General features: G+C 43.8%; 1 protein-coding gene across 3 annotated transcripts in view; it reads left to right on the forward strand.

The window, feature by feature from the left end:
- Positions 1 to 15,742, forward strand: part of LOC144723278 (teneurin-3-like) — a 469,866-nt gene that overhangs the window by 401,324 nt on the left and 52,800 nt on the right. For all 3 annotated transcript variants that reach the window (XM_078601881.1, XM_078601882.1, XM_078601883.1), the window contains 3 exons: positions 4,080 to 4,265; positions 10,438 to 10,584; positions 15,498 to 15,720. In XM_078601881.1, coding sequence (XP_078458007.1) covers positions 4,080 to 4,265; positions 10,438 to 10,584; positions 15,498 to 15,720 — 556 coding nt within the window. The remainder of the gene's footprint in view (positions 1 to 4,079; positions 4,266 to 10,437; positions 10,585 to 15,497; positions 15,721 to 15,742) is intronic.

Raw genomic sequence — 15,742 nt, forward strand, 5'->3', positions numbered from 1 at the left:
GAATGCATGGATAATAGGAGGAATTGTTGACCCCACGTACAGTATAATGTATAAGAAGATGTAAAGCAACAGAAGCTGCGCTGTATATTATTTTTTTTATTCATGACTCAAAAATAGAGCCCAATATTGTAATTACAGATGCACCGCATGTTTTGTCCTATTAGTATTTCACCCTATCTAGCTCAAGATGTCATCAAGGCCAATCTCATGCCACCGCACCTCAGCCTACACTTTCTACCCTCTTCCAGATCCCACAGCCGCTGCACAGTAGACACGTGACCTCCAAGATCTGCGGTAACAGTATCCCAACGATTAGGTCTTATGTCTCGGTCACTGAACTCGTTTAGCACTAAATCGGAGCTCTTGTTAAATGATGGGACCCCCTCAGGCGGTGTGCAGTTAATCCTTTGGGCAAAGTGAGCTCTTAGAGTTAAAACCAAAATATATGACTGATGACAACGGCTCTGGAAACATTCAACGACAAAAAAACTTCCGCAGTCTTTGTTAAAATAAAGCAGTAGTCTGGGGTAAATTAACAGGAAGCGGAGGAAGGGATGACGGTCAATTGCAAATATAAAGGAGATATATTTGGTGGGACATATTTTTGTCAGGGATGCTGCCATGGTGTAAAGGTCAGCACGTTGGGCTCCCAATACAAAGGTCACCGGTTCGATCTCCCGCTGTAGCAGTTGAAACATTGGGAAGGTTTTTTTTTGTACCAATTTTAACCCCTCCCCCCAACCCCACCCTCTGCCCTGCCAGGAGCATAAATGTGTACACCACAGTTAGTCGATTGGCCGATCGTGTGCGGTAGGGTAAAGTGTGGGTACTCCGATCTAAGATGTCTGGACACTGTGGAAGACGAGGCCAAAGCAAAAAAATTAACCCGTAAAAACAAAGTTTTTCACTATAAATCCTTTATATGCGTGGCGGCTAGAGTCCTCTCGTCCTCTGGCTTGAGATGGCTGCCACCTATGGGTCAGATGATTGCCTGCCACCATTAAGCAATTGGTAATTAAATATAATTATTTTTTTCCTAAAAAGTGTAACATTATGAAAAATGTTTTCACGAAAATAAATTGTCACGCACAACGAGTCTGTGTGCAAAATGTCAGCTCGATTGGATCACGGGAAGTGGGTTAAAAAACGACAGAAAGATTTGCACGGTCGTAAGCGCGCAAGCAAGCAAGCAAGTGAACTTAATATAAAGGATTTAATAAATACTCTCCGGCTGGGCTCTTGTAGAGCTCTCTCAAGTTGGAGGCATTTTTCCGTCGGCGGCGAGCCACCTTTTCTGCGCTACTCAGGAGTAAAAAAAATAAGAAAGATAACTTAAAAAGTCCGTATGAAGTGACAGTGTGAAGACTCGACGCACACTTCTTATTCGACGGTGGCTTGTTACGAAAAGGGTTAACGATCCGCTTGCTACCTGTGATGTGCGATGCGGGCCGTGGCAGCACAGGCATGGCAGAGCAGAATGTGCCACATTTCTCTTTGCAAAAGCAATAGGGCTGAAGAGTGTGATCACCAGTTCATGGGTTTCACACTTGTAATAGAAAACATAAATTAGTTTTCCATTCAGAGCTTTGTGTTCGTTTCCCTCGCCTTTGACAACTGTGCTATCACATTGTGGTCTCTACTGATGGAACCCACATTAAAGCATTCCATTTGGCTCCCCGTTTTTTGTTTTAACGGCATATGTTATAGGTGAATACCCAAATGTACATTATAAAGCACATTTAGTTTTAACTATGTACTAAATTGTGGGCGAATTTTTTTCACGTTATGACTCACAATTCCTATGCTACCACAGAGAATTGGAAAATTATATTTTTCTTGAATTATTTTCATCACAACTGTGATCGAATCAATCTTGAACTGTCAGCCCTGAAGATGAACGGGTAGTGTTTAAAATTTAAACAGGACCATTAGGCAAAGTAACTTTGACCTCAATTGAATTGGTGATTCAAGTATTACCTTTAATTAATTGTTGAAGATATTTCTGATAAAAAATATATATCTGCTCACAAATGCACAAACATGCCTTGCACATGATTTTTGCATGGGTATCTCGGACTCGCAAGGACTGATTTGATTTTAACGATTTAGCCAGTTATGGGAATTTGGCCAGACCAGGGATTTTATTGGCATACAGTGGAATTTTACCAACGACACCAGAACTGACATCTCTGCTCTTATCAAAGAGTGCCGAGGGATCTTTAGTGTCCACAGAGTGGAAGGGATTTCCATTTAGTTTCTCATTTGAATGACAGTACCTCCTACACAACAGTGACCCCTTAGTCTATACTGGGGACATGGCGACACCCTGTCCTACGAAGCAATCAAGTCTATTTTCTCCCTCATTGCTCGGTGGTGTGTACCCATCAAGGTAGTGATGAGGCTTAATTCGTTATGCTTAGATTCTGATGAGATCATTCTCCAAGGTGGTTTGGCAAATATTGATCACCTTGACATACATATCAAAGCGTGTGAAAATCTAAACATGCTCTTGTCAGGTTTATGAGATTCCTGTGAAATTGGAATGTGCTTTCACCGACCATGAATATCTTTGGAATTGTATGAATTGTTTATCGTTTGCCATGCATGCAAATGTTGTTAAACCCCAAAGTATGCATATTAGATATCATCAGAGTTATTCAAAAACAAGCAGACCTACAGTAACGATTAACATTACATTTTTGTGTCTTGTCCTGCTTACTGATGTGGTGAGATAAAACATTTGCTATGTTCCTCTGGGATAGCTAAAGAGTGTCCTCTACATGACTTTAGAATCACATGCATTCCTCTAAACATTTTCGGAGTGCAAAATGTGTATATTATTTATTTATTACATAATTCCACAGGGGTGTTTATTCTAATTAGCAAGGATCCTCAGCCGCAACACAATAATAGTTTGATTTACAAACTAATTACGGGTATTTTTTTTTTTACTTTATATCACCAATTTAGCGCTGAACAGCCTACGTTTTTTTCGTGAATTGTGTTTCAATGTTTGTTTGGTTCATTTCTTCTACATTTTGGCTCATGCGGAGCAACGTTATATGGACAGCAGAACTGATATTACCAAACCAATTAAAATTGTCTCAGTGTAAAACATACCAACCACTCTATCATCGAGTTGCAAATTAAAATAAGTTTTTTTAATTATTATTAGAATTATTTATGTGTACACGCTGACTTGTTGGACGTTAAGCGCACCCTCCAAGAGTGAGATTTACAACTGTAACGTAGTGAGGCCCTCTCTTAGATCAAAGTGACCTTATATGAACAAGAGCCCCCTATATTTATAGCATGGGGGCAGGTGATAAAGATGGCCCAGTGCCTGGAGATACCACCCACTGCCTGCCAGCCACTAAATAAATGCATACGAGCAGTGCTTGCCCTACAGTGTTGGAGGGTAAAGCCATGGGATTGCTCATCTCTTTTGTGAATATCTGCTGCCCTCAGGTTGTGCTTGAATTTAAATGATGAATTCATATCCTCCCTGTCAGTGCTGCAGGCACAAAGATTCACGTCACATCATCCCCTTGTGGCATAGTCTGGCCTAAATGGCGGCGAACTTTGGATAGTCTTTTCGCTCGCTGGGGAATGCTGCTGTTGTGTAAATGTTAAGCGCACTGGACTTGCAATCCAGAGATCGCCAATTCGATTCAATAATCCCCGTTAGGCAGTTGAAACGGTGGGGATGATTCTTAAATCCCCACTACCTTTTGTTCACCCAGCAGAATAATTGGGCATACCACAGTCCATCGGCAGGTTGCGTGTGGTGGGGTAAATTGTGGTACTCACACTTCAGATAAGACGTTTCGTGGAGGCCCTTCAACGTGACCAACCAATTGCAGAGCTGCACTTGTATCGTGTTCTGTATTAACAGTGCAGGTTGTTGTGTTTTTTTGTTAAATATAAGTAGGTGATGAAATGGCTTTTGCGCTCGCTGCGTAATTCTTTCGCAATTTCAAATCCTCTTCCAGGCAATCAATTGCAGGGCTGCACCTTTTACCTATTCAGCACACGCGACTCACCCGCGTGTGTGTGACCCCCCCGTCTTCTTTTTTCAGAGCTGTGCCCCGTGGACTGCGGTGCCCATGGCGTGTGCATCGGCGGGAGCTGCCACTGCCAAGAAGGCTGGGGTGGCGAGACGTGCGACCAGAAGGCCTGCCACCGCCACTGCGCCGAGCATGGCGCGTGCCGGGACGGAAAGTGCGAGTGCAACCAGGGCTGGAATGGGGAGCACTGCTCCGTCGGTGAGGCTTTCTGGGGTTTTTTTTTTATTTTTTGCTGTGTTCTCATTCGCGACTCGGGCTCCGTGGAATCTCAAATATGGACGGAACAAAGGTCGCCCAAGTTTTCAGAAGTCGAAATTTGTGCGCGCGCCTCTCAAACAAAAACAAATGGATTACGCGAGTGGGAACTATTTCGTTTTTGAGTGCTTCCTCAAGTGTGGTGTTGCAACGAGGTCAGTGGCAAGTTCACTGCACCTCCATCCCCAGTGCCCCCTGGCCTGGGATAGAATATAGATTGGCGAGTCCAAAAATTCAGGTGCTATTTATTTTGGCTCTTATTCGAGGTTCGAGACCTCTTACCTGCTCGACTCCGCTGGAGGAGAGAACATATTCCTGGCAATGTATGTTTTTGCAACGGCAGCTAACCTCCACACAAGGCTTTGAAACACGTGCTGACCTGCATGGAAAATTAGTCCATTATAATATGTGCATGTGCTCCACCTTTGGCCTATTGGTGTACGTCCCAGTATGCGCCTCCACGTTTATTTGTGCACTCTTCACCTTTTGTTCAAATTTATGTATCAGTATTCTGGTCCATGTGTCATCGCAAGTTATAAATACTGGATACAAACTTTTATCTTTCGGTATGTTGGTCTGGTGCTTTTCTAAACTAAACGATCCAACTATTTTTATTTGACCAGGTAAAGCTCGCCGAGCTATATAGTGACATGGCTACAAATTATAGCTCGACGGAGTGGCTTATGTAGACATTCATAGTACCTAAATACTCCAAATGCGTATTTGTAAAAATCGCAGGACCCGAAGAAAAATTCATGCGTTTGGTAAAAAAAAACGTTGCTGCTGTTGTTGTGCCCTCTGACAAAGGGGCCACCGGCTCTCTCATGTGTAAACTAAAACCAAACTATTTTTAATTTAACCAGAAGCGACCTGGCCACAAATGATAGCTCAAAGAAGTGGATTATTACTTGGAAATGTATAGCAAACAAATATTCTAAACGCGTGACATTGATTCTAAGTGTGGAGGTGAAAGCCGGAGGACTCGGAGTAAAATCCACGCGACCATGGGGAGAACATGCAAACTCCAAATATACAGCAGGTGCCAGGGTTGGGATTGAACCCACGAACTCCTGCATACCAGGCGAGGGAGTTAACATCTTGCCACTGTGCGATTTACCATCTCATTGTACCAAGAAACACGATGATGAATGCGCACATCGGAAAACAAATGCTAGTTAGAGGCATCATGTTGACTAAAGGAAAACTAGTAGGCTTGGACAGGCCACATCGCTGGAAGGAATTATGATCACTGGTTGATACTAATGATGGAGTGGCAGCCGAAGGAGGGAATGCTACAGAGGAGATGCCCATCATTGTGATGGAGCAATATTGTGTGCAGAAGGGAGATGGTTTGTCGCATTGTGTGACTGTGGGGGATAGTGATGGTTTGGGGATTCCGTTATCCAGCGGTGGTTGATGATGATCATGATTATATGTGTAGTGTATGAATGTTAAATTTGTGTTATTTGACCCACGGTATAATAAGAATAAGAATTATTGTTTCGGATTATTATTGTGTATGTTTTGCAGTAATCATAATTATTGTAAATACAGAATATTTATAATGTTTCATACATTCACAATTACTAGGGGTGTGCCACCAGTTTGGAATTGAAATTCACCTGATTTTCGGCCTAACGAGGGTGTCAGTTCGGATGGACGCAAACAGCGTCGTGCGTGATCGGAACAGAGATCTGATCACGCTGATTATGTTAGATCGATCACATCCAAACCAATACTAATTAACTTAAATAAATGGCCACAAGATCAATACAAAGCATAACAATTCCACCTGATTGTTTAGCACGTAAAGATACGGTAAAAGCACCATTATGAATCCATAAAACAGGCATTAACCGTTATAAACATTACAGCTAACTTGGTCTCGGTGAGCAATGCATTTGTGCTTTGCCTCGCTGAAGCTGCAGAATGCATTGCTTAGCGTTTTCTCCGACGTTGATACAGAGCCTTTGATTTCACGTAAAGTTACAGCCAATTGCTGTCAAAGAAAAATGTTAAAGGCGGAGCCCTGCAATTGCTTGTTCATGCTGCTGCTTGCAGAAGGACCTCTACTTGGATGGAGCTCTTGAGAGCCCCTTCTAGAGGGAATCTTTGACCTACTCTTCCACATTACGTTGGCATACTGGTGAATGTAGGGCAGTGGTGGGGCACGCCTGTAATCCAGCACTGTGGTGGCAGCGAGGGCTGGAGGATCACCTCGCAAATTACAAAATAATGCAAAACTCCCTTCCCGCGGGGATCGAGGTGCAATATCCTGACATGCCAGCAGAATACAGTTACAGAAAAGTGTGGACTGACATAATCTGTCCCTTTTCCATGGGATCGAGTGTTGCAAGGGTTTTCTCCGGGTGCTCCGGTTTCCTTCCACATGTGTAAACGTCGATTTAAAGCTTTCATGACTGCAGGAATTAATCTTCTTAGTTCTTTCGGTAAAGTCACGTAGAAGGGAAATAATAAAATAATAAAATAATATTGTTTATAATAAAATAATGCAATAATAACATTATGCTTTCCTTTTATTATTTTGTTATTTCCCTTCTACGTGACTTTACCGAAAGAACCAAGAAGATGTGTAAACGATCACTAATTGGCTGGAAAAAAAAATCTGAATTTATAGCGAACTGCAGACCAGTTGTTGGCGCCAGCTCACCGCCTGGCAGCCTTCCAGATTGTCTGTGGTTCCTTAGCGATGTTGAGATGCAGTTTGCGTTAATAACGCCGTATAATCCTAAATAATTTGATTTTGTTGAGATTACAGCCGGGTGGACAGACGAGGAGAGGATTTTAATCAACTTGCCCATTGCTTCAGCTGGCACACTGAGAGATCAAACCGTTGACCTCGGTATTGAAAGTCCAATGTGGAAATCACTAGAAAGCCACTGGGAGCTATGCACTTTTTAAATCTAGATTTAAAACTAATTTATTTTGAATTGCTTTTCATGTATTTAGTTTTTGTTGTCCTTTCCCCGCCCCTCCGATTAGCGCAGTTGACTACACACGGTGCGTAGAAGTTCGACGTACATACATGTAACTACGTCCGCATCTTCACATTGATATATTTATGCATAATTGCAGTACATTGTAAGCGTACAATTCATTCATTTAAACACGTATCAATACCTGAAATATCATAGGTGTCAGACGTTATGGTCAATCCCCTGCTGAATGACATCCTCCCAATGCCATCCGCCATCCCTCGTGGTCTTTGGATGCCTCAATCCATGGTATTTTCGGCTGCAAAGGTGCTATTTTTAATTTGTCTCTGTAAGACTTTACCTTGAAGTGTTGTATTAACGGGCGGATATTCGTGCGGCCTCATCAGGATTTACAGGCAGGACCACTCCCCAGGTAGACATGCCATCTGCTTCCAAAACCCTTTCACCTGCAACCCCCTGGAAACTGGGTAGGAATAAAATTACGACATCGTCGGTTTCCCGCCTTTGTTCCTGGCAGCTGTTAAGCAATGTGCAGCCTTACAATATTCGGCATTATCATGCAAGCACTGGGTCTTAATTAATTTTCCGAAATTGTCCAAAAGCATTTCAGTGTAGGTGACGTCTGAGACAATGCATTAATGCATTCAGTGAGAACAAGCTTATGCGTGTTAGTGTTTATTAGCCACAGTTATTTATATACTTAATGCCATTAAGTGGGCCCTAGAGGCTCCGAGTTAGCCAAGATTACATTACACATTATAAAAGTTAGTTGCGATCCTATTTAGGCTCAGTTTCTGCTTGAGTGCATTGATCCACGCTGTCAGCTTTTGCTATTGCATTACAGTGGCAGCCGTGTTATCGAAATTGCTCACGTTTGAACCTCTGCACCATCCAAACAGGCGTGCATGTTTCTTTGTGTGCACACGTGTGTTTGTCGACACTTCACGTGACCTCAAATGCATCTAGCCTGGCACACTAGCACCGTGGTGTCGTCACCGCCACTTAGTGGCGAATGGCGTTTAGAATTAGTTGTGTCTGTGTGTACCTGTCAAGGGCATGCAGTGGCAAAGTGCTTAGCGCACTGCGCTACCAACCCGCCGATCTGAGTTCGATTCGCAGCCACATCTTACATCAGTGGCAAGTAATATCCGAACCGGTCCTGGGCTCTCCCCTAGGTCTACTCGTCCATAAATGAGCACTTGCTACAATATGGAAACATCAGCAGTGGGAGACAAAGGCGGATTAGCGTGGCGCTGGCCACACTAAACACTCGTGTATAATTCCAGCCTTGATGTGCTATCTCACAACACGCCTCCCAAAAATACTGAATTATTATGGGGGGAGGGGGTGGTAGGGATCTTTATCTTTATGTACGTGTCAGTGTGCTTATGGAGGTGTGCTCGTAATATTGATCAACAGTTTGGACTTAGGCAGTCTGAGCCCTAATAAGCCTTTTTTCCTGAGTGTGAAGCACGAACGTGGTGACACTTCTCTCTCCTGTACGCTTTATTTACATTCACTCTCGACATAATGGTGCGAGGCGAGAGAAAGAGAGAGAGAGAGAGAGTCAGAGAACAATCATCATTGTCCTTATCCCTCTTTTGTGATGAGATACATTTGATGCACAATTAGATACTGTACTTTCACAAGATCACTTACGGTTTGCGCAAGACATCGCATTTCATCGCGTTCTACTCCCTCTTGCTCCATTATCATCATCATCATCCCACTCAACCTACTCAACCCACTCCCCTGCACCAATCAAAGACTTTAATACGTACCAAGGTCCCATGGTGATGCATCATCATTGATGCTATCACTGCTTTGTGGAACAACAGATTACTCTCCAAGCTTTTTCTTATCAAAAATGATTTGTCTATCTGGCCGTACACCTTAAGTGTGTTATCCATCACGTTACATACAATTTTCTCCGTTAATGGCCTTTGTTGCTAATGACCGTTCCCTAAAGGTAATTCATTTCATGTAGTTAAAAAAAATCTAAATAGAAAGAATACTGCATGGACAATTTAGGTTAATGTCGTACATGTGGAACATTTTTCATGGTCTTGCCAAAGAGCTGATTATGAACTCGAATGACGGGAAAGTTGAATTAATATGTTGGACCTTCAGATGTCTTGATTGTCCACCAGAAATTGTCAGACAGCCAGTGTGTGGGTCTCATTTATCTGCTAAATGTTAACATGGTGATTAGCAGTGGCTGTATTAAAGTTTTTATCAAACATATATTTATCGAAATGTCAGAGATTATTTTTTGAGGGGGCAGGGGAGTAGTGTAATGGAAATATTAGAAGTAAATCTGCACGCCAAACACGAATTAACAAACGCACAAGAATGATTTTGCTTGGTCAAAATAAACAATAACAAAGTAAATCCAATTTGTGCACTTGTATCGATTAGCCCTGGCTCTCAGTTGAGTGGATTTCTTGCCTGTGCCCTACACATTGTGTACATGCCATTGGGTAGTGCATCTGTCGATTGGCACACAATGTGAGCTCGTTTGTGCCAGGTGGACTGCAGTCTCTAAACCCGGTCTGCCACCTCTGTGATGCTCCCTCCCATCAATGCACCCTGTTGCCGATTAGGTGCATGGATGTATTTGACAACTGTTTCCCAAAAAATATTCTCCAGATTGAAATTGTGGTGTCTTTTTTATTGTACGTTATTATTCGTATGTATCTCCTATTTTATCCCAATTGTGCTCTTGGTGTGATATCATGCGACAAAGTGTTTAATTGCATGTCTCACAGGGCAGTGCAACCTTCCCATGTTAGAGGATGTTCCACGGAAGCACATATCAGAGAACTACTTCTGAGATCCCTTTAAGGTGGCAGCACATTCCCACTTGCCCTGAGTAGTGTACGTCACATGACAGTCAAACCAATATTTAAATTCTCATGTTGCAATTTACACAAATTAAATTATAAAGCACGATAATCTATGATGGATTTTTTTTTAGTGCGGTCATCTTGGACCAGGCTTGAAACCTGAAACTCAAAACACTTGATAACCTAATTTAATCACATACGGCTGCCCTGATTTGAACCCAGGATCTCAGCAGTGCCAGCTCAGCACTCTGACCTCTGAGCCACCTGGCCACCTTCCAACGTCTCTCTGCGCCTTGTTGTTTTGTTTTGCAGAAGGTTGCCCGGCAATGTGCAGCGGTAACGGAGAGTGCCGGCTGGCGCAGGGCAGCTGGCTGTGCGTCTGCGTGCCTGGCTGGAGAGGACCGGGCTGTGACACCTCCATGGAGACCAACTGCGGGGACGGAGAGGATAATGACGGAGGTGAGCCAGCCAGACGGCCATCCCGATGCCGGATCGTAGATCAGGGGGCAGGGTGCACGGATGGGTCAAACCAATGTGCACACCCAGTGACTGCCATCGTGAAGGGAAAGTGTGGCCTTGGTTGTCCCTGTCCGCATGGATTTTCCGCAAAATAATTGTGGTCTGGCCAGCGCACCAGGTGCACTGAAATTAATGTGAGTGAATTGAATGGGATGGCGAGATCTGCAGGCACAGCTTTTGAGAGGTCTTGAGGGTTTTGCATTCGTTTCACCCTTTTATTTGGCACTGTTGTGCCACCCCATGCTGCCTCCCGATTGGAGTTTCAGGCACTGCAGCTGTCCGATTCTGTAACCTGTTTAGACGTGATGTCCCCATTTCCTGTGGCTCCCACTGCCATTGCCTCTTCTCCAAATCCTCCTAACCCTCCTTGAACAAAATCCGGGATTTGCCCTTTATCTGACAGCGGCGTATCACTTCGCCACTGCTTAATGTCATCACTGCCTCATATATGTGTTTATTAATGCCTTGCCTACTTTTTCCACAAGTCATAGTCCCCATTAAGGATTTTTGGAACTTTTTAGACTAATTTGTTTTTGCTTTCTGTTCATCTCTAAAACTTAACAACAAAAGGCAGAGATTTTAACTGGCAACCGATCTTAATACACAAGTATCCATTTCAATGGTCCATCAAAGCAATGCCATGTTCATTATCTTCATGCGAAGTGTTTTTTAAGTGGCAATTTTGCCTCAAGGAATGTATAAAAAGCTATGCAAAATCAACAAACTGTTAAAAATGTACATGTATTTTTTTATGTGCTTGTTGTGTATAATGTACACATAGCATGTGCAGAAGGTCACGTGAAGGTGACACCCCCTCACATGAAGTTAGCCGGCAGATCGTGGCGAACATGCACGTGGTATAAGAATTTTCTCTTTGGCACCGTCTGTGCACAGCCGTTTGTTTTAACCGCTGAAGTACATCAACCCTTGTGACCCTCGTGTCAGAGTAATGTGCCGTCCGGGGTCAGAGGTCACCTTCGCAGTTTACTCAGTGTGAAGTATATTTTTGCGACACACACTCACCACCAGCTTTACGGTCAGGATCTCTGTCTTCATAGCCCGCATTCTACGCTGGAGGTACACCCAATGTGCCGTAGGCTTTGCAGCATGGCTGCACAATAGGCATGCCGATTTTACATAATTGGCATGCTCATGCTCCTGGAATTGTCAACCCTTTTGCTCGCGAAGTAATGAGATTAAACGCCAATGCGCTGGTGTAAAATTGTCATGCTCTCTTGCATTGTGATGGCTGGCAAGGGTCCACCCCCTGTATGAAATAGACCCATGCTCACAGATATGAAGCCAATAGATGTTTCCATCTTTGCCTTGTGATGCCGCAAACATGCTGAAATACGGATTGTAGTTGCGCACAAATGAGGCTCGTTCAGATCACGTAGAGGCTAGATAATGCTCACCAAAGCAAAATCCTAGGCAGGTTTTGTTTAGTAAAATCTTGCAATGTGACAGGCCTCATTTCAAGCTTGCGTTGTTTGGTGTGTTTTCATATATGTGTGTATGTACAAGAGTCCCTTGATTATCGCGGGTTTATCGTTCACGGTTTTGACCTATGACTGGCAACCTCTTTGTGTACCAATTTAGCTATCCGCAGGCGTAAGTTTTGGTCTTTCACTGGCATACTGTGCACGGTAGTACCGATCATTGGCTGGTACCGTGGTGCAGGGCGGGTTGGGCGAGGGACGCGAGGCAGTGGCACCTCAACCTTTGCCGTGCAGGCATCTCGCGGACACAGGCAAAGATGCCCCTGCAGCCTAGAAACAGACCGTTGGGGCAAGCGCTGTTAGCAAGGCCGGAACGGCACGCACACAAGGGGGTGGGTGGCGAGCACCAAGCCCGACCGCCTTTGTCTCTCCAGTGGCGACATTCACACATAGCACGAAGTAATCATTTAATGCTGAGTCGACTTAGGGGAGGCCCAGGACCGGTTCAGATAATCGTCACTGGTGTTGGGCGTGAGCGGGAATCGAACTCAGGTTGCCGGATGTGTAGTGCAGCACGCTAACCGTAGCACTACCACTTCCCACTCGCAGTATTTATGCTACAATTTATTGTCTAGGAATGTTTTTTGTATTGGGTTTTTACATGTTTATTTCAATCATTGTTTTTAGTTTATTTGCCATACAGTACTTATTTGTATTGTGTCTATTTTTGGTTGCTGTGTACCTAACCTCATTATTAAGTAAAGGAATAAGTTTTGAATATCGCGGTTGTGGCTTTCGTGACATTTCCCAAGAATGTAATCCCCGCGATATTAAAGGGTCTCCCGTATCTATAATTTCACCTTTAAAGCATAATAAAAATAGTAATATTTGTAGAGTGAAAAGGGTGCAACCATGTCATTTCTTGCTCACTACTCTGCTGCTGGAATGGCCTCAACTGGAGGTAGCTCTCGAGGGCCCCTCTCGAGGGTGCTTGGCCTACTTTTCAACACTGGTCAGCAGAGGTGGGACAAAGTCATTGTTATGCAAGTCCAAGTCGAGTCGCAAGTCATCAAATTCATGACTCGAGTCTGACTCGAGTCCACACCTCTGCTGGTCAGTCATCTTCTTGTAAGCGGTGGGAGTATCCACTCTTTACACCATCACACGTGACCTGCCGATTGACTAAATGTGCAGCTGAATTGGGAACAAATTTTAATAGTAACTTTATATTATCATATTTATGGAAAACGTGGTTTACATCGTTGAATAACGTGTCACGATTTCAAACTTGAAAAGACATCCCGAGTCTCATGTCAGATTTACCAACCTATCTGAAGATACTGTTCATATGCTTTTACCCAATGACATCAGACCGAGAGCGAGTCTCAATTGCAAAGTTGCAGGATTCACATGCTGCTATAGCCAGGCGGTTGCAAGATCAGAGGTACTGTAAGAGCATATATGCAGAGAGTGAGTCTAAGGTGTAAAATTCCAAGATTCGTTGACCATTACAGCCAGGTGGTTGCTATATAAAAGTGCTTTTATTGCAGGTTTTACTGTGCATTCAATATTTAAGAGCTTAAAACTGCAAGGGAGGACAGCGGTAGTATATTGTGGCCTCAGTAAGAGGCTTTACTGAGCGTCACGAGCAAAGTGGACTCCTTGAAGGAGTAGAGCCCAGAATCCATAGGGAGTTGGTGGCAATTTCTAGAAATTTCAGGCTTTTTTTATTAGTCGCATAAATATTGGATTTTTTTTTTTTGCAATATTTCTGCAGATTTTTCAAAGTATTTCCAATGTAAAAATTGGCTGTACTTCCCACCAAGCGTATGCAGCACGGCACTGGTTAATATGTCTTTCCTATCACGTTATACCCATTTTTACGTTCATTTTTCAACAACCCATTAAAGTCGTTAAGACGCCGTTCCTGGTGTATTTCACGTTGGACGCAGTGTTCGGTATTTTATATCCTTATCAGCACCCCCTGAGCCATGTTCTATACCTAAATTAAATAAATCTTAGAGACAGTAAAAGGTGATGGGCCTGTGACCCTTGCAGCTTTTTTCTTGGCCACTGCTGCCCTCCAGTGATATCAATTAATATGGTACAATCGTGGCCTGGGGGCTCTCGGCGTATTAAACTGCCAGGCGTTATTTACTTTATTTTGTGTTTCTGCGTCAGTTAGAAGAAAAACGAAGTAACAGAGAATTAAAATGATGCGGAGAAACGCACAAGTTGGGCAACGTTTCACTCAACGCACATTCATCGCGACACGAGCTATAGCACGTTCCATCAGCGGATTAAATTGTTTCTCTATAAGAGAGTGCGAGAGGACTCCGTAGAAATCCTCTATGTTTGCGGCTGGGATTTATGGCGTTCGGGTGTGATTTTCATCGTGCTCAATTTATTTACGTCAGAAGACGCACTCTTCCATACATTCCAATCAACAAAAAATGCTGAAATTAACCACATGGTCTCACCACGCATTTCATGTTTAAAAAAAAATATCCGACAATTATTTTCTACTCTGCATCATATTTTGAGTCTTGAAGCCTGGTGTCTGAATTGCTTGAGGGATGTAAGCACTGTGCTTGAGTTTTGCCTGCCAAATGCCAAGATAAGTACCTTCAATATAAAGTCCCTGAGTTACAGGAAACGCAGGAGAGTACATTGTTGATTTGCATTCCCTGAACAGCCAGAGCACGACAAACATGACATGCATCGGCTCCCATAGGTAAAATAATACTCAAGTTTTACCAAATTTCAATATTATGAGAATATATATGTAAGTGTCCGCATGCTTCCAATATGTGCTTATTTATTTAGACCATTCGGAAGTGTTATAAAGTGTTGTTGGTGTTGTTTTGTCTGTGTGGAAAAGGCAAAACATTTTCAGATAGCCACGAAGGCTATTGGGGCAAATTATCTATGCACAAGCTCCTGTTCAGGCCAGCACAGCAAATTAAAAGGTGGTGTGGCCCCCACCATGTCCTGCCAATTCTGGGTGTTCACACACTACTCTCTCGTTCCACTGCATGGGGGTTGATGCATTAATTTGTTCACTGCACGAGGACACCAGCAACATGAGTTACATTCCAAACCCATGGCACAGTGGCAAATAGTATCTAAACTCATCTTGGCCTTTGTCTAAGTCGACTGAGCCTTAATGTAGTGCAGTACTTGTGCTGTGTGCAAGCATCAGCATTTGGAAGATGAAGACTGCCAGGCATGTTGGTGGCCACACCACCTATTCATTTGCCATTCTCGCTTTAGTAGGTGCTTGCTAACATCACTTATCCCATCAATCTCCAACTCTATATGGAGGATCTCTGTTTTTGTATGTGCGTGTATGTGCATTGAAAGTTACGTGTTCTGCTTCTAGTGTGGTAAAACAATGAATTCCCGCTTTCTTAGATGGCCTGGCGGATTGCGTCGACCCGGATTGCTGTGGCCTACCGGCATGCCAGGCTCACAGCTTGTGCCAGGGGTCCCCAGACCCAAGGGCCCTCCTCCCTGAGCCTCCCATGGCCTCTCTGAGCCGGCCGCCGCCTGGGCCCGCAGCTACCTTCTATGAGCGCATGCGCTTCCTGCTGGGCACGACGCATCTCATCCCTGGCGGGAACCCGTTCCTCGGCCGGTGAGAGATCTGCCGCAGGGCA

Source organism: Lampetra planeri, chromosome 17 (assembly GCF_965212315.1).
Source record: "Lampetra planeri chromosome 17, kcLamPlan1.2.h2, whole genome shotgun sequence".
NCBI lineage: Eukaryota > Metazoa > Chordata > Hyperoartia > Petromyzontiformes > Petromyzontidae > Lampetra > Lampetra planeri.